This window comes from Stegostoma tigrinum, chromosome 12 (genome assembly GCF_030684315.1).
Source record: "Stegostoma tigrinum isolate sSteTig4 chromosome 12, sSteTig4.hap1, whole genome shotgun sequence".
NCBI classification, from domain to species: Eukaryota; Metazoa; Chordata; class Chondrichthyes; order Orectolobiformes; family Stegostomatidae; genus Stegostoma; species Stegostoma tigrinum.
This window is the reverse complement of record NC_081365.1, coordinates 68,364,337-68,382,522: the sequence shown is the minus strand read 5'-3', so window position 1 is coordinate 68,382,522 and position 18,186 is coordinate 68,364,337. Positions and strand designations below refer to the sequence as shown.

Here is an 18,186-nt window from a genome sequence, read left to right as displayed (position 1 = left end):
TTATTTGAATCCCTTGACACCAAGTAGCAAGTAGAAGCTGCCATTCCATCTGCAAGAAGGGCTGAAACAACAAATATCGTAAACGCTATGGGCCATAATGATGTATATCAACAGATAAACTCGTGAAAAGACACTGGAAAACAGACAGCATTGTAAGGGAGAAATTATTTATTCCTTATGACCTTGGCATAATAATCTTAGCTTCACAAGCTAACAAACATCACCCAACCAGCACAATGCTGCTGGCAAATGTTTCGGAAAGAGCAGAACAGTCAAAGGCATGGTGGCAAGTGCTGATGACAATTTTGCATGCAATCATTGTAACACAATGTATAAATATACTGTAATTTATTAGGAGTCAATGAATATCTGTCTTCAAATTGGTCTCCAGAGGCTTCTGCATCAGTAAGGAGCTATGAGTACAGATTGATTGGTGTTGCTGAACACAGGACTCGAGACTCATCTTTGAAATCTCTCTCCAACACACACATTGACAAGAAAAAGTGAACAGCTGATTTTTTTTACTTGGAGAAAGACTGAAGAAAGCTGCAGCACAAAGGCATTTGGGGATACATGAATCACAAAAAGCTTGCATCCAACTTCAGCAGCCAAGAGTAGAGATGCAGGGATAATAGGCCTTTATTTCAAAAGAAATCGAGTATAAAATTAGGAAGGTCTGGATAATACTACACTAGGCACTAGTAAGACTATAGTTAGAAAGCATGAATGGTTTTGGTTGTCTTGCCTAGGCCAAGATAACCTGCATTAGTAGTCCAGAGAAAAATCACTAGGTTGATTCTGAGTATGGTGGAATTTTGTTTTATTTGAGAAGTTGAGTGGGTTGGGCTTCTACTCCTTGGAGTTTAGAAGAATGTCAGACCTTAACGAAACACAGGTTTATCAATAGACCTGACAGGATAGATGCAAGGAATTGTCTTCCCCATTGTGGAGAAATCTAAGCTAGATGGCATAATCTCAGAATAAGGATTTTCCCATGTAAGACAAAAAAAAGAGGAGGAATTTCTTCCAAGGGTACTCAATCAATAGAACTCTTTAACACAGAGAGGTGTTACTAAGTATGTTCAAGGCTGAGATACACAGACTTTTAATCAGGAAGGGAATCAAGTGTAAGACAGGGAGTAGAATTGAAGACTATCAGATTAGTTTTGATCTTCATCAAATGGCAGACCAAATCTCATGACTCAAATAGCCAATTTTTGTACATACATCTGAAAGTTTAAAACAGGATGACCAAAATTGGAAACAGCATCCTAGTCAATGATTTGCATCGGTTTATCATGACCATTATAATTCCTTCAAACATTGCACGAGACATAGTGGAACAGCTGAATGATTAGAGAAGATATTGACTAAGAGAAGCAGCATATGTGCTTCGACATTAGCAACCTTGTCTGAATGGGTTGTAGTGGATGAAATCAGATTGAGACAGTTACCATTTCATTTAATAAATGCAAGATATACCATGCGCTTGATGGCACAAATGATGATTAATATCAAGTAATATATTCAATTCTGACATGCCTGCTGACAAGGATGATAGTGATGATGCAATTCAAGGTAGAGTTATTTCATTCTGAAACGAGTCGTATTTTTTTCTCTATTACTTAAAAGGGACTGAATTAAATTGTATAAAGTTGGACATCTAACTTGTATTTTGCTGAATTTATTAAAATGAAGGAATTTAATCAACACAAATCGACATCTGTCTCCATGCACCTTTCAGTAAGGTAGGACCTAAGATTTTGTAACTAAAGCATGACTCAAAAAAATACATTCATGGCTACTTCAGCACAAAGTTTTGGGTGGGGGCAGTTTGTGCCTCTGACTCAACAACTCTGCAATAGCAAAACAAAGTGAGACAACACCAAAAAATATTACTAATGTAAAAGTTGACCTCCTACATTTTGGCTCAAAATTTAGTTTCAGAACCTCGACTTTGACATCCTCAAACGGCAAACACACCGTTTTTGGCTGTACTAACTCCATTCTTTAGATCCCTAAAATCAAAAAACATTCATTCACTAACCAGTTTTCTGTGTTTTACCCAGCTTCCTGATTAAATCACGAGTAAAAAGGCTGAAATCTCCTAAATTCCAATAAATATACTAACTTGGTATCATGTGATTTTAAGAATCACTGGGCCTGCACTGACATTTTGTGATTTTTCAATTCATCATATTTGCAAAATGGTATTTTTGCAATGGCTTTTAGCTTTTAAATGAGCCCGCTGAACAACAGATTTACTGTTAAAAAGGCCAGTCAACTAGACTTCAAAGTTCTCCTCCTGAAAAATGTTCTAAAGTGGATTCATACACAGGAACTCAGTCACTCTTCCTCCAATTTCCCAGCTATAGGCTATTGGCTGTCACTAAGCAGTTTCAAGCAACACGGCTGACAGACTTGCAACATGAAATTTACAGTCAGGATCTCATTTAAAGCCTCTCTATTGGGGACTATTACATGGTAATTACAACACAGCTTTGACTTAAATAAGTACCAAAATATTCCTAAGTTTGGTTCACGTTACCTCATTTTAAATGACAAACCAATGAGTGATGCAGTTCTCTACCAATCACAACGTTGAGTGTACTTATACCAATTGTTGACTGCAGCAAGTAAATATGTGAGATAAAGACATATACGAAACATTTGATAAACACGTTCTATTTTAGATACATTAAAACTTTATGTATGAACATGATTGTGCCTGATGTCAAATGTGACCTAAATCATTGTCTAGAAATCTGTCTTTTGTCCGATTTCATTTCAAAGCTGGCGTTGGATAGAGAGCAGAAAAAGATGACAATGTTAACAACAAAGAGCTGCAATTACCATCAAAACTATTTAGTGATACCCAAAGAATGCAGAAATACATGGTAATTTATTGGATCAAGTTTCGTGTCAATAAACAGTCTGATAATTTTCTCCAAATATTTATTGTTGTATATGTGTTCTCTCAAGTCAACCTCAAATAGTTTGATATAAATGCGAACTTTGAGTAATAATATTTTTCCTGGCCAATCACTACCTTGGATCAGGTACTATCTCAAATTTCCTTTCTAAGCCATGGATTGGCCCTCTTAGGCACCCACTTGTGCAACAGAATGACTGTTCTCTGAGAAGAGAAACTCCTTATCTGTTTTAAATGGTCAACCCCTTTTCAGACCCTATATGCACAAGGGAAAACAACCACATTCACCCTGTCAAATCTGCGAGGAAACCGTGCATTTTAATGAGGCGGCTTCTCATTCTTCTAAACTCCACTGAGTACAGACCCAACCTATTCAACCTCTCATGAGAAAAATCCCTCTTCTTGGGATCAAGTGAATGAACTTTCTCTGAACAGCTTCTAATGCTAGTACATCTTTCCTTAGATGAGAGGTCCCAAACTGTTCAGTATTCTAAGTGTAGTCTAAGTGCAATGAATATTTTAGCAAGACTGCACTGTTCCATAAACTATGCCATATGAAATCAAGGATAATATTTCCCATTATCCATTGACCTTGGATGCTAGTTTTTGCCCTTTTCGCAGGACTCTGACATGCCTCAGTACCATAGCTTTCTGCAGTCTTTCTCCAAATCAACATTATACTCTCGTTAATTGTGGTCCCAACACTTATCCCTGAGGCACTTTACTAGCCACAGGTTGCCATCCTGAAACGCCCCTCATCCCAGCTCTCTGTGTCTACTGTCAGCCAATCCTTTCCCTCTGCTAACATACTACCTCCACCACCATAAGCTCCTACCACTTGAAGTGGTCTCATATGCGGTACCTTATGAAACATGTGGTACTGTAACTGCAATCAGGTAAGGCATTGCTGGACCTTGACATAATGACAGAAGGAATTACAATGTAGTTTCAAGTTGGGGGCCTTCGATGTGCGGATTGGGGCAGAACTTGAGATGGTGGTTCTCTCACGCATCTGCTATCTTACTCTTTTAGGTGGTAGAGGGTGCAGGTTCTATCCAAGGAGTCTCAGTAGTTGTTGCAGTATATTTTGTATACGGTGTACACTGTGCATCTGTAATGAAATGAGTGAATGTCGCAGATGATGGATGGAGTGGATTGTTTAGTAATTTTTCTTTACACATTGTGGTCTTCAACTTAAATAGCTTGAAAGTAAATTTAAAGCATAGTAGGAAAAGTCAAGTGCAAGGATCATATGCCATGAGGAGAGTTATGAACATTTTACGAGGCCTGACAATTAAATGTGTGTCAAGTGTTTTCAGCTGCAAAGCTTGAGCTCCAGGCAACTCAAGTCACTGTGGTGCATCTACAAAGCTGAGAACTAAGATAAAATGTTTATCAAAATACTGTAGTCAACACGACAGATTATAACAGTAGGCAGAGAGACTAGCAAGACTGGGTAGGTAGTGCAGGAATGCCCCAAGGTCTTTCTCATTCAAGAACCAGATTTCTGTTCTGGACACTGGTTAGGATGATGGTTTATCAGACAAGTGTATTAACAGCCAAGTTTGTGGTACTGCAAGCAGCTTAACTGCACAAGTGGGGCAGAGAAGAGTTGAAGGACAATAACGGTTAGTGATTCCATGGCTAAAGAAAAGGCTCCAGGATGTAACGATGCCTTTCTGGTGCAACAAATATGCAAGCTATAAGAAGCTGCAGGTTATTGTTTATTTTGGGAGGAGTGGAGAGGAGAAGGTGAACAACAGAGGTCACAGGTGATTTGTTGATATTGGTGGCGGTGGTGATAACAAAATATGGGATCACCACTGTCGTGACAAATGATTGCAAATCAGAAAATCGGGACGTAAAAATCAATCTGGCTAGAGCTAAGTAACAGCGATGGACATTAAACAGTGGGTCAGAGTGATTTACAGACAACCAAACAATCGTGGTCACGTTGGAAACAGTTTAAGTTTGGAAATTCGGGGACCACATAGCGAGGAGATTACACTCATTGTGGGTGACCTCAATTTATACATAGACTGGGAAAATCCACTACATATTCATGTTGTGAAGGAAAGATTCCTGACGAGTTCAAGATTTTTTGGGACCAGATATGGAGGAACCAACAGGGGAACCTTTTTGGATCTGTTGTTGTGCAATGAAAAAGGGATAATTAATAATCTTCTTCTAAAAGAACCTTTCAGGAATAGTGACCATGGTATAACAGAACATAGGCATTACATCTCAAAAATCTGTAGCTCAATCCTCAGCTAGGGTATTAAATGAAAACAAGGGCATATGGAAGAAGAGGAGGTTGGGTATAATGAATTGAAGAAATACATCAACAAGTTTGATGGAACATCGGCAATAGTCATTGAAGAATTAATGATTCATCTTCAAAAAAAACGCATTCCTGTAAGGCAAAAATACCCAACAGGACAAGTAAGACAAAACCCCCAAGTTAATTTTCTGATGACACTGGTTCAAATCCTACCACGATGTGAAGGTGCCAGTGTTGGACTGGAGTGGGCAACGTCAGGAATCACTTGCCACCAGGTTAATAGTCCAACAAGTTTATTTGAAATCACAAGCTTTCGTAGCGCCTGACTTCACCTGCCAAAGGGGCAGTGCCCCAAAAGCTTGTTATTTCAAATAAATCTTACCATGACAGTGAAATGCAAATCCAATAAAATATGGAATTATAAGCAGAAGAACAGCAACCATGGAACTACAACTGAGTTGTTTTTTTAAAAAAGTTGATTAAGTAACATCCTTTAGGGAAGGAATCTGCATCCATATTTGATCTGCTTACATGTGACAGAAGATTCACAGGAATGTGATTGACTGTTACCTGCCCTCTGAAATGGCCTAGCAAGCAACTCAGTTGTAAGAAAACTCCACAAAGACTAATGAAAAGAACAGAACCAAATGCACCACCTGGCACTGATCTAAGCAATGGAAATGACAGTGGCAAATGCAGCCAAGCAAAACTGTAAAATCTTCTTTACTGATATCTGGGGGCTTGTGTCAAAATTCGGAGAGCTAGTCAAACAGCTCAGTATTCATCATTAAGAGTGGCTTGGCAATGGCACTACTGGTCTCATTACTGGACTGGATCTGTAGGAAATAATGTGGGAACCAAGGAGAGGGCAGCTATCTACTTGACCTTGTTCCTCACTAATCTGTGGCAAAAAGCGTCACTCATGCCAATGTCATCAGAGTTACCACTCCACAGTCCTTGCGTAAATGAACTCCCATCTTCACATCAAGGGTATCCTGTCTGTGATAAAAAGTCTGTCATTTCTACCAATTTTTTTTCTTAAATTTTAATTTTAAACCTGTGGCATATGGGTGCTGGTTTATTTTTCTCAAGGGGTTTGCAAATGAACTAAGTTCATCTTCCTGGAAGAGTGATTCAAAATCAAGAAGTGGCAGATGACTGCAAGGTCTCTTGGAGGGTTAATGAAAGTTGTTTTTTCCACTGAAGGGGTTTACAATAGCAGAGAGAAATCACAATCATTTGACACTGTAGAATCTACAAACAGCAAGTTTCCAGAAGAAAATTAGTTCAAAAGCTTGTGTTTAGCTTGAAGGAGACCTGACTCGAGTCATAAAGCACAGTGTCCAAAATCGTTGTTGTCGGAGAGACTGAGTAGTTAAGGAAATAATTTCAGTCCATGAAATAGTTTAGTTTGTGGAACTTCCAAACCAGGTGTGTTTGGTTAAAAACTTGTATTTGTCACTCAAACCTAAGTAGTCTATGATCGTAGTTTGAGCGTATTCAAAGGAAACGTTTTGCAGCTCGTAGTACAGGAACTGAGAGGAAGCAGTTCAGCCAAACGTGCATATTGAATAGAGAAGGAAAATTTGTCTGGATTTTAATCAAAGCGATGGTGCTAACAGCAGATGAGACTTTGAAAGATTTCAAAACGCAAGGCATAATGAAGAATGTCATATTTAAGTGGCTTGGTTTAGTTTATTATGTGCAAAGAAGATACATTGAAAAAAAATTGATGGCATTGAATGCTTATTTTTCAGTGAAATAAATATAAACGTTAAATAAACCAAGTTTGATCTATGAGGTCAGATCACATTTGGGGATTTGAGAGAGATAATGGGAACTGCAGATGCTGGAGAATCTGAGATAACAAAGTGTGGAAATGGATGAACACAGCAGGTCAAGCAGCATTTTAGAAGCACAAAAGCTGACGTTGCGGGTCTAGACCCTTCATCGGAAGAGGGGGATGGGCAGAGGGTTCTGAAAAAAATAGGGAGAGGAGGCAGGTCAAAGGTGGATAGAGGAGAAGATAGGTAGAGAGGAGACAGACAAGTTAAAGGGGCGGGATGGAGCCTGTAGAGGTGCGTATAGGTGGGGAGGTAGGGAGGAGATAGGTCAGTCCAGGGAGGACAGACAGGTCAAGGGGGTGGGATGAGGTCAGGAGGTAGGAGTTGGGGGTGGGGCTTGAGGTGGGAGGAGGGGATAGGTGGGAGGAAGAACAGGTTAGGGAGGCAGGCACGAGCTGGGCTGATTTTGGGATACGGTAGTGGGAGGGGAGATATTGAAACTTGTGAAATCCAAATTGATATCATTGGGCTGCAGGGTTCCCAAGCGGAATATGAGGTGCTGTTCCTGCAACCTGTGGGTGGCATCACTGTGGCACTGCAGGAGGCCCAGGATGGACATGTCATCTGAGCAACGGGAGGGGGAGTTGAAATGGTTTGTGACTGAGAGGTGCAGTTGTTTCGTGCGAACCATGCATAGGTGTTCTGCAAAGCGGTCCCCAAGCCTCCACTTGGTTTCCCCAGTGTAGAGGAGGCCACAACAGGAACAGTGGATTCCGTATACCACATTAGCAGATGTATAGGTGGACTTCACAAGCTTCAAAATCTCCCCTCCCACTACCGCATTCCAAAACCAGCCCAGCTTGTCCCTGCCTCCCTAACCTGTCCTTCCTCCCACCTATCCCCTCCTCCCACCACAAGTCCCACCCCCATCTCCTACCGACTAACTTCATCCCGCCCCCTTGACCTGTCTGTCCTCCCTACCTCCCCAGCTACTCACCTTTACTGGCTCCATCCCCGCCTCTTTGACCTGTCTGTATCCTCTCTACCTATCTTCTTCTCCATCCATCTTCAGTCCACCTCCCCACCTCCCTATTTATTTCAGAACCCCCTTCTCCTCCCCCATTTCTGAAGAAGGGTCTAAGCCTGAAACGTCAGTCTTCCTGCTCCTCGGATGCTGCTTGCCCTCCTGTGTTCATCCAGCTCTACACCTTGTTATCTCAGATTTTCCTTCATCTGCAGTTCTATCTCAGTACTTAGAATAGGGCTGAGTCAGCATGGCTTCATCAAGGGGAAGTCATCCCTGACAAATTTGTTAGCATTTTTGGAGGATGTAACGAGCAAATTAAACAAAGTAGAACCAGTTAATGTGATCTATTTGGATTTCCAGAAGGCCTGGAGTCTGTAAAAAAAAATCAGAGCCCATGGTGTTAGGGGCAAGGTACTGGCATAGATCAACAACCGACTAACCGGCAGAGGCAGAGTGCAGGGATAAAGGGGTCTTTTTCGGGATGAAAGCCAGTGAAGGCGGAATTCTGCAGCAGTCAACGTGGGGACCACAACTAGTCACATTGTACAATAACGATGTGAACAATGGAACTGCCGATATTTTGCTATGTTTGCAAATGACACAAAGGTAGGTGGAGGGTCAGGAAGTGAGGAAGTGAGAGGCTGCAGAAGAATTTGGACAGTCTATGGGAGTGAGCTAAGAAGTGGTAGATGGGACACAATGTGGGGAAAATGTGAAGCTATGCACTTTGCTATGAAGGATAGAGGCATGCACGATTTTCGAAACTGGGAAAGGTTTCAGAAATTCGAAGCACAATGGGATTTGGTGATAATTTACAGCTGCCTAGAGGTTAATTTGCAGATTCAGTCGCCAATTAGGAAGGGAAATACAATGCCTGAGTCCATTTCATGAGGGTTAGAAGACAAGAGCAGAGATATGATGGCAAAATTGGCAGCATAGTAGACATCGAAGGAGGTCACCTCAGAGCACAAGTGCACCTTGATCAGCTGGGCCAATGGGCCAAGGAACAGCAGATGGAGTTTAGTTTAGATAAATGAGGTGCTGCATTTTGGTAAGGTAAATCAGGGCCAGACTTCTACACTTACTGCTAAGATCCTGGGGAGTGTTGTTGAACTAAGAGACCTTGGAGCGCAGGTCCATAGTTCCTTGCAACGAGAGTCACAGGTAGAGAGGATAGTGAAAACTACATTTAGTACACTCGCTGTTGGAGTTGGAGGTCATGTTGTGGCTGTGCAGGAAATCAGTGAGGCCACATCTGGAACACGGTATTCAATTCTGGTCTCCCTGCTATAGGAAAGATGTTGGGAAACTTGCAAGGGTTCAGAAAAGATTTACAAGGATGTTGCCAGGGTTGGAGGATTTAAGCCTTAGGGAGAGGCTGAATAGACTGGCACTATTTTCTCTGGCGCCTCAGTGGCTGAGGGTAACCCATCAAAGTTTATAAAATCATGAGGTGCACGGATAAGGCAAAGTGTCAAGGTCTTTCAGGGAAGGGGAGTCTAAAACTAGACTGCACAGGCTTCAGATGACAGGAAAGACTGAAAAGGGGCCTAAAGGGCAATTTTCTCCACACAAAGGGTAGAGTGTATATGCAATGAGCTGCCAGAGAAAGCAGTGGAGAGTGGTACAATTACAACATTTAAAAAGGCATCTGCATGGGAATATGAATAGGAAAACGGGTTGAGAGATAATGGGCCAAATGCTGGCAAATGGGACCAGATTGATTTAGGATATCTGGTTGACATGGACTGGTTGGACAAAAGGATCCGTTTCCTTTCTGTACATCTCTATGACTGTATGTACTGTTGAGGTTATATAGGGCTCAGTCAGATCCTACTTGGAATACTGTCAACAGTTTTGGGCCTTGCATTTAAGCAAAGATGTGCTGGCACTGGGGGGGGTCCAGAATTGGATTGCAAGAATGATCCTGGGGCTGCAGAGTTCATCATGTGAGAAGAAGTCAAAGACTCCGAGTCTGAACCCAATGGAGGTCAGAAGGATGAAGGGGATCTCAGTGAAACTTACAAAATACTGAGAGACATAGATAGAGTGCATGTGGAGAAGACGTTTCCAGTAGCAGGAGAGACTAGGGCCCAGGGTCACAGCCTCAGAGTGAAGGGACAGCCCAGTCCAACTGAAAGCGGGCATGAATTTCTTCAGCCAGCGGGTGGTGAATCTGAGAAATTCATGGCCTTTACAGCCCTCTGTGGCAAAGTCATTGAGGCATAGAGAGGTAGATTCATGATTAATAAGGGGATCAAGGATTACAGGGATAAAAGGCAAATGGGGTTGAGAGACATATCAGTAATGATCAAATGGCTGACTTGATGGGCTAAATGGCCTCATTCTGCTCCTCTATCTTACGGTCTGATGGATAAATTAAGGTTATCTACTTTGGTAGGAGGAACAAACATGCAGCTTCTTGCTTTTAAAAAATTGAGAGAAAATAAAAATTAGAGATAACAAGGTGTGGAGCTGGATGAGTACAGCAGGCCAAGCAGCATCAGAGGAGCAGGAAAGTTCACGTTTCAGGCCTAGAAGGGTCTATGGCCAAAATGTCAGCTTTCCTGGATGTGAGTTTGCTCGCTGAGCTGGAAGGTTAGTTTTCAGACGTTTCGTCACCATTCTAGGTAACATCATCAGTGAGCCTCCGACGAAGCGCTGGTGTTATGTCCCGCTTTCTATTTATCTGGTTAGGTTTCCTTGGGTTGGTGATGTCATTTCCTATTCTTTTTCTCAGAGGATGGTAGATTGGCTCCAAATCAATGTGTTTGTTGATGGAGTTCAGGTTGGAATGCCATGCTTCTAGGAATTCTGGTGCGTGTCTCTGTTTGGCTTGTCCTAGGATGGATGTGTTGTCCCAATCAAAGTGGTGTCCTTCCTCACCTGTATGGAAGGATATGAATGATAATGGGTCATGTCATTTTGTGGCTAGTTGATGTTCATGTATCCTGGTGGCTAGCTTTCTGCCAGTTTGTCCAATGTAGTGTTTGTCACAGTTCTTGCAAGGTATTTTGTAGATGACGTTCGTTTTGTTTGTTGTCTGTACAGGGTCTTTTAAGTTCATTAACTGCTGTTTTACTGCGTTAGTGGGTTTGTGGGTTACGCTGATGCCAAGAGGTCCGAGTAGTCTGGCAGTCATTTCGGAAATGTCTTTGATGCAGGGGAGAGTGGTTATGGTTTCTGAGCCCGTTTTGTCTGTTTGTTTGGGTTTTTTGCTGAGGAATCGGCGGACTGTGTTCATCGGGTACCCATTCTTTTTGAATACGCTGTATAGGTGATTTTCTTCTGCTCTGCGTAGTTCCTCTGTGCTGCAGTGTGTGGTGGCTCGTTGGAATAATGTTCTAATGCAGCTTCGTTTGTGGGTGTTGGGATGGTTGCTCCTGTAGTTCAGTATTTGGTCCGTATGTGTTGTTTTCCCGTAGACGCTGGTTTGAAGTTCCCCATTGGCTGTTCGCTCTACTGTGACATCTAGGAATGGCAGTTTGCTGTTGTTTTCCTCCTCTTTTGTGAATGTTATGCCAGTCAGGGTATTATTGATGGTCTTGAAGGGTTCCTCTAATTTGTTTTGTTTAGTGATGACAAAGGTGTCATCCACATAGCGGACCCAAAGTTTGGGTTGGATGATTGGCAGAGCTGTTTGTTCGAGTCTCTGCATTACTGCCTCTGCTAAGAACCCTGATATCGGCGATCCCATGGGTGTACCGTTGGTTTGTCTGTAGGTTTTGTTATTGAAAATGAAGTGGGTGGTGAGGCATAGGTCCACTAACTTGATGATGTTGTCCTTGCTGATGAGGTTAGCGGTGTCTGGTGTATGTGTCTTCGGTTCTTCTAATAGTGTAGTCAGTGTTTCTTTAGCCAGGTTGATGTTGCTGGATGTGAACAGGGCTGTTACGTCAAAGGAGACCATTATTTCATCCTCTTCTATCTTGGTGTCTTTGATGGCATTCAGGAATTCTTGGGTGGAGCGAATGGAGTGGTGGGAGTCTTCTACTAGGTGTTTTAGTCTTTGGTGTAGTTCCTTGGCTAATCTGTAGGTTGGTGTATCAGGTAGTGACACTATGGGTCTGAGGGGGGCTCCTGGTTTGTGAATTTTTGCTAGTCCGTAGAAGCGTGGTGCGTTGGATCCATCCGGTTTCATTTTTTGGAAGTCTCTCTTGTTTAATTCTCCAGATTTTTGAAGTTTTTTGAGTAAGGCTGTGATTCAGTTCTCTAGCTGTGGGGTTGGGTCTATCGCCACCTGTTGGTAAGTGTCAGTATCTGCAAGCAATGCGTTCGCTTTCTCAATGTAGTCTGTTCGGTTTAAGATGACTGTCAGCTTTCCTGCTTGGCCTGCTGTGCTCACCCAGCTCAACAGCTTGTTATCTCAGATTCTCCAGCATCTGCAGTTCCTACTATCTCAGAAAATAAAAGTTGTTGGTTTCTGAATGAACCTTGATATCTTTTTTCAAAAGGAACTGAAAGCTAGCATGCAGCTGCAAGAAAAGAATTCAAAAGGTAATATATTTCCTTTGATCTCAAGGAGATTTCAGCAGCGAGCAAAGAAATTTTGCTTCCATTTTCTAGAGTGTGGTTCAACTATTCCTTGAATACTGTTGGCAGTTCTGGTCCTCTCTCCCAAGGCTTTTCTGTTCACATAGTGTACTGGAGGTTCATCTGACTGACTCCTAGGCACCTGGGACTAACCTATCAGAAGAGATTAAGGAGATTGTTCATATATACTTCGGAATTTAAAAGAGATAGAAACACTCTAAAAACAATTTTAAAATTCTTAAGGGTCAGGCAATAGAGACCTGTCTGATATTCCCTGGATGTGGGGTCCAAAACCAGTGAGCGAAGTCTTAAAATAAAAGATCAGCCATTTATTCAGAAATGAGAAGGCACTTCTTCACCATGGGTGGTGAAGGTTTGGAATTCTTGGCCTGGAAGAGTTGTGGAAGCTCAATTAAAATAAGCTGAAGACAGATCGTGATAAATTTCTAGTTACTAATAACAAGGCAAAAAGGATTAATGCAGTAATGTGACTTTGAGGGTGATGGTCAGCCATGATCTGAAACGGTGAAGGAGACTCAAGGTTACAGAGTCATACAGCATGGAAACAGACCCTTCGGTCCAACCAGTCCACACCGACCACGTTCCCAAACTAGTCCCACCTACCTGCATCTGCAAACCTTTCCTACTCATGAACCTATCCAAATGTCTTTTAAACATTGTAACTGAACTCAAATCCTCCACTTCCTTTGGCACTTACACATGAACCACTCTGTGTAAAAAAATCGTCCCTCATGTCCTTTTTTAAATCTTTCTCCTCTCACCTTGAAAATACGCCCCCTTGTCTGGTTTGACTTCTCCCACCCTAGTGGAAAGACCCTCGCCATTCACCTCATCTACACCCTTCATGATTTTATAAACCTCTATAAGGTCACCCCATAACCCCCTACACTCCAGCGAGAAAGGTCCCAGTCTTTCCAGTCTACTTTTATGTCTCAAACCCTCTGTTGAATAGCCTACTCCTGGTTCATGTTTCTGAGACATGCCTGGGCAATTTTGTATTGTCAGGTAGATTACAGTGATGTAACTTAAGTCCTCAGTTAAGCTGTTTGACATTTCTACTGCTGGAGCACAAGCACTTGACTCAAAAAAATACTGAGAAGCAGTCTGCATTCAGCATTGTTGGTGCTAGTTAACCATAAATGCTTATCCTGGTCTTTGTATTCCCATCCTGAGCTCTATTATCACTAAGAATAGACACTCATGAAGCGTCCTTCACCTATTGCTTTGCTCACCAGCATTTCTAATCTGCCCAAAGCCTATTGTGACAGCTATGTCTTTGAACCGTCCGAGACTTGAGTCAGTGGTGCAAATATTACTGTGATGAATTCTGAAGTTCCCTCAGCTAATTATATTCTGTGCCCTTCCCACCTTCAGCATTCCTACATGTGCTATTCTATGTGGAGCAGTACAGATTACGCAAATGAGGGAAGACAGTATGCGCTAATTGCAGGTGGATATTGTCAAAGTCTAACTTGCAATTATGAATTCATTGTCATCCCTCATTTAGCAAATGCAGATTCCCAGTGTGAAGGATTAGCCACCTTATTTGCTAAGGTTAAGGTGATTCGTTCAACACTGTCTATAGAAAGAATACTCAGTCATGTGCAGCATTGTTTGTATCTCTCCCCAACTTCAGAAAGGACTTGCACCGAGACCCATCTGTAATGTTTCACCACGTAGGGGTCCTGGCCTGTCCTGCATCTGTTTATCAAAGAACACTCTTGCTTTATTCCTTTAAAGCCTGCCATCTTACATATCATGTTTGTCATACCACCTAGAAAAAGGCAATCACTTGATTGGTACCCCATCATGACACTAGGTATCCACTCCTTTTCCCACCAGCATATCCTGGCCTTATTGATGCTTCATTCCAAAGCACTAAAACTCCTTACCCAACGCCACATTTATCGTTCTAATTCAAGACAGGAGCTCATTAGCCAACGCCACATTTATCGTTCTAATTCAAGACAGGAGCTCATCCCCAAGTAACGAAGGGCTGGCAATATATGCTGGGCATACAAGTGATCCATCCCCTCACTGCATATAAAGTCTTTTCTTTTCAAAGATGTACCAAAGTTCAGTGACAAATATCCTACAATTTTCCACTTCTAATTAAATAAATAGTCATTTCACACATTAGATGAAAAGAAACAGCATTTTGCCCTTAAATAAAGTATTTCTGCATCCCCTTTTAGTAGAAAGCTAAGAGTGTACACGGAGGCAGCAATTAAGGGAGTAGGCCAGTGTTAGTTTAGAAGTGCTGAGACCTTTGCTTGAGAGATTTTAGCATGGGGGTGCTGAGCAGGGGTATAGCTAAGAACAGTTAAGGGCTCTTCAACCCTACTTTCTTTCTGTCTAACTTGAAGACAGAGGAGATGGCAATTAGGGCAGTGGCATGCTCCTCTTGTTGGACACGGCCATATGGTTAGAATTTAGAAATATGAAAGGGGATGATCACTCTGTTGGCTCTGTATTTTTGACCCCCAAATAGCCAGTGGGTACTGGAGGAGTAGATATGCAGAGTGCGCAAATATCCATAGGAAGAATAGGGTAGTATTGGTTGGAGATTTTAATTTCCCTGTATAGACTAGGCCACCAGAATGTAAGAGGCCCTGATGGGGTGGAATTTGGCAAATGGATCCAACAAAGTATCCCAAATCTGGGTACAGTGTCCTACTCAGGAAGGTGCAACACTGGCCCTCCTTTGAGGAAACAAAGTTGGGCAAGTGACTCAAGTGTCAGTCAGAAAGCATTGTAGGTCCAGTGACCATAACACACTTAGTTTTAACGTACAGTTATGAAAAAAGATAGGACAGATCCACAGGTTAAGGTGCTCAACTGGAGCAGGGCCAATTTTGCAGACATTAGGGTGGATCCAGCAGAGGTCAATTGGGTGAGTCTGTTTGAAGGAAAAGGAACACTGGCAAATGGGAGGCTTTTAAAAGTGTGATATCAAGAGTCCAGGGACAGTATATCCCTGGATGACGAGGGATTTTGAGGTTCTAGTCAGGAAAAAGAAGGCAGCATACATTGGGTTTAAGCTACTGGGCTCAATAAACTCCCTAGATGACTATAAGTAGTGCGGGACCACATTTAGGGGGGAAAATCAGAAGAGAAGAGGGTTTGAAGTTGATCTGGCAGATAAGGCTAAAGATAATTCTAAGAGGTTTTATAGCTATATTAAGAGTAAAAGGGTGGCTGGGGGGAGAATAGGTCCCCTTAAAGATCAGCGTGGCCTTCTACATGTGGAGCTATGGGAGATTTTTTAATGAATATTTCTCCTCAGTGGATAAATCCCATGGGCCTGATCAAGTCCATCCTGGAAGTTGTGGGAGGCCAGGGAAGAAATTTCAGAGGCCCTTTCAGAGATTTTTGCTGTACCTTTAGCCACTGGTGAAATTCCAGAAGACTGGAAGGTGGCTAATGTTGTTCCAACGTTTAAGAAAGGTAACAAAGACAAGCCAGGGTATGACAGGGCATTGAGCTCCATCAAAAACAAAGCTGGTGTGGTAACATTCATCTCTAAGCCAAACACTTTGTTTCTCCTCCCAGGCTTCTCAGACACTGAAGCAAGCTGTCAGTTCTTTCTCATGCCTCCATTTCTATTCTTCTTTATCACCCTCTCTTTTAAATCACACAAATTCTGTTCTTCAGTGTCAGAAACCTGACTGTGATTTCTCTCCTATTATCAGGAACTATTATTTTTACAACCTAACTATTACCGACTTCCCTTTAAACACTTTGTAGGTCATTCAATCGCATCTTTTGAGTACTTCTCCTGCTTTAGTTCCTCTGCAATACCTTCCAGTTCTAATGAAGAGTCTTCACCTGAAAGATTAACTCCTCAGTTATCTTCCTGCCTCAAAAGTGTTTCTATACAATCAGTTTTATTTCAGATTTCAAGCAAATGCAGTTTTCTTTGAAAAAAAGCACACCCAAAGCCATGTCTCTTAAGTATGAGGAAGAGAAAATGCTCCCAAACTTTACATTGATTTGTGCAGAAACCCTCAAAAATACCAAGATGAAAATTGTAGCAATGGTCATCACCTAAGTGAGGTGCTAACATCAGCACTCTGCCATAGAAATGAGGGCAGACCAAATGTTTACACAAACTGTAGGATACTTCTATTTTAGCAGGACGACCGAGACTGCAAATGGCAAAATTCACACCAGTAATGACACTTAAATCAGAAACAATTCAAATTCTTGACAGTCATTGGACAAACACGTCCTTTCTCATGGGTCTCACAATCGATGTCATATGCAGTGAGCAGATTCAGTATAATTTCATTAGATGTAAAGCAGAACTGTAGCTTAAGTAAAGTGGCATAAAGATTGACTCAGCATAAAAATTCTCATGGTGCTCCCAGCCCAAACTCCATCCTGTTCGTGCTATCATACAGTACTGTATGAAATAGCAGGTCTACACTTGCCAAGTTGCTTAAGAAAGAAAATAGTACCAATTTATAGAACAGGCTGATCAAATTCACATGTTTCATTTTCTGGGTTTAAGGTAAATGTGGCTTAAAATTGAGAGGACAAATTATACAAAATTATTCCTATACAATTTCTTGTTATGACAGGTTGGAATCAGAATACAGTTGATACAATCTCACTAAGAAAATCACCATGTTTCCAATTCTTCGGTCCTCTAAAAGAATTCCCTTTCAGTTACTTCACTGCAAATAATTGCAGAGGTGACCAAATAGCTACCAAGTTTCCATCTTCACAAATGAAATTTATAAAATAATCTTTATACTAATTTGGTGATTTAACAAAATATTTAAATAACACAAGTAGCAACTAACAAAGAAATTTTCAATTTGTAATTTCTTGATTACAAAGGTTAGCTCAATTTATTTTCTTCCTTCTGGAAACTACACTACCCTAAAAAATGCAAAAGATTTTGACTCACTTTCATTTTTTGCACCAAATTTTCCTGGTTTGAATAAGCAATTTCACTTTAATCTGAAATATTCAAGTTAAATATTATCTTAAGATTAAACAGAACTAGATCATTTGGCACACTAAGACCACCTCTGTATACTGATCAATACAATGACATTGTTATGCAATGAATTCAGTTATTCAATTATACCAATAAAATGTCAATTCTGAATTCTACTGGCTGTAAATTCTTTTCCCAAAGAATCATGGTTTGAATAATCTACTAACCTTGTGCCTGCATTTTAGTACCACCCCATAGGCTCCTGCAAAATAAGAAAACAAATTATACCTTACAGCATTGAAATCATACACTTAAAACATTCCTCTTCCCCATTCCCTCCCTTTTCTAGCCAAAAGCTTCCTCACTGACAGGTTCCAATTCCAGTGACATTGGTCACATTCCAGAATATAACTCAGGTAGCTTTGTACACCTGGCAAGTAACAGTCAGCATTCTAATCTCATGCAACATTACTTGTGATGCTAATGTGATGTCAATATACATGTTCCTAGTTGAATCACCTGTACTGCGATCAGGTGTAGAACACTGGCTGGTGTATGCCTGGTTATTTCAGATGCACTATGCTTAATTCTTGCCTTGGTTAAGTTCATTTAACAACCACAGATGGCACGATTTGGCTTCAGACATAACCTGTTTGTATG

At 41.4% G+C, this 18,186-nt stretch overlaps 1 protein-coding gene across 3 annotated transcripts in view; it reads right to left on the bottom strand.

Annotated features, from left to right (window-relative positions):
• Positions 1-18,186, bottom strand: part of cdkl5 (cyclin dependent kinase like 5) — a 136,955-nt gene that overhangs the window by 101,479 nt on the left and 17,290 nt on the right. For all 3 annotated transcript variants that reach the window (XM_048540164.2, XM_048540166.2, XM_048540165.2), the window contains exon 3: positions 17,754-17,788. In XM_048540164.2, coding sequence (XP_048396121.1) covers positions 17,754-17,788 — 35 coding nt within the window. The remainder of the gene's footprint in view (positions 1-17,753; positions 17,789-18,186) is intronic.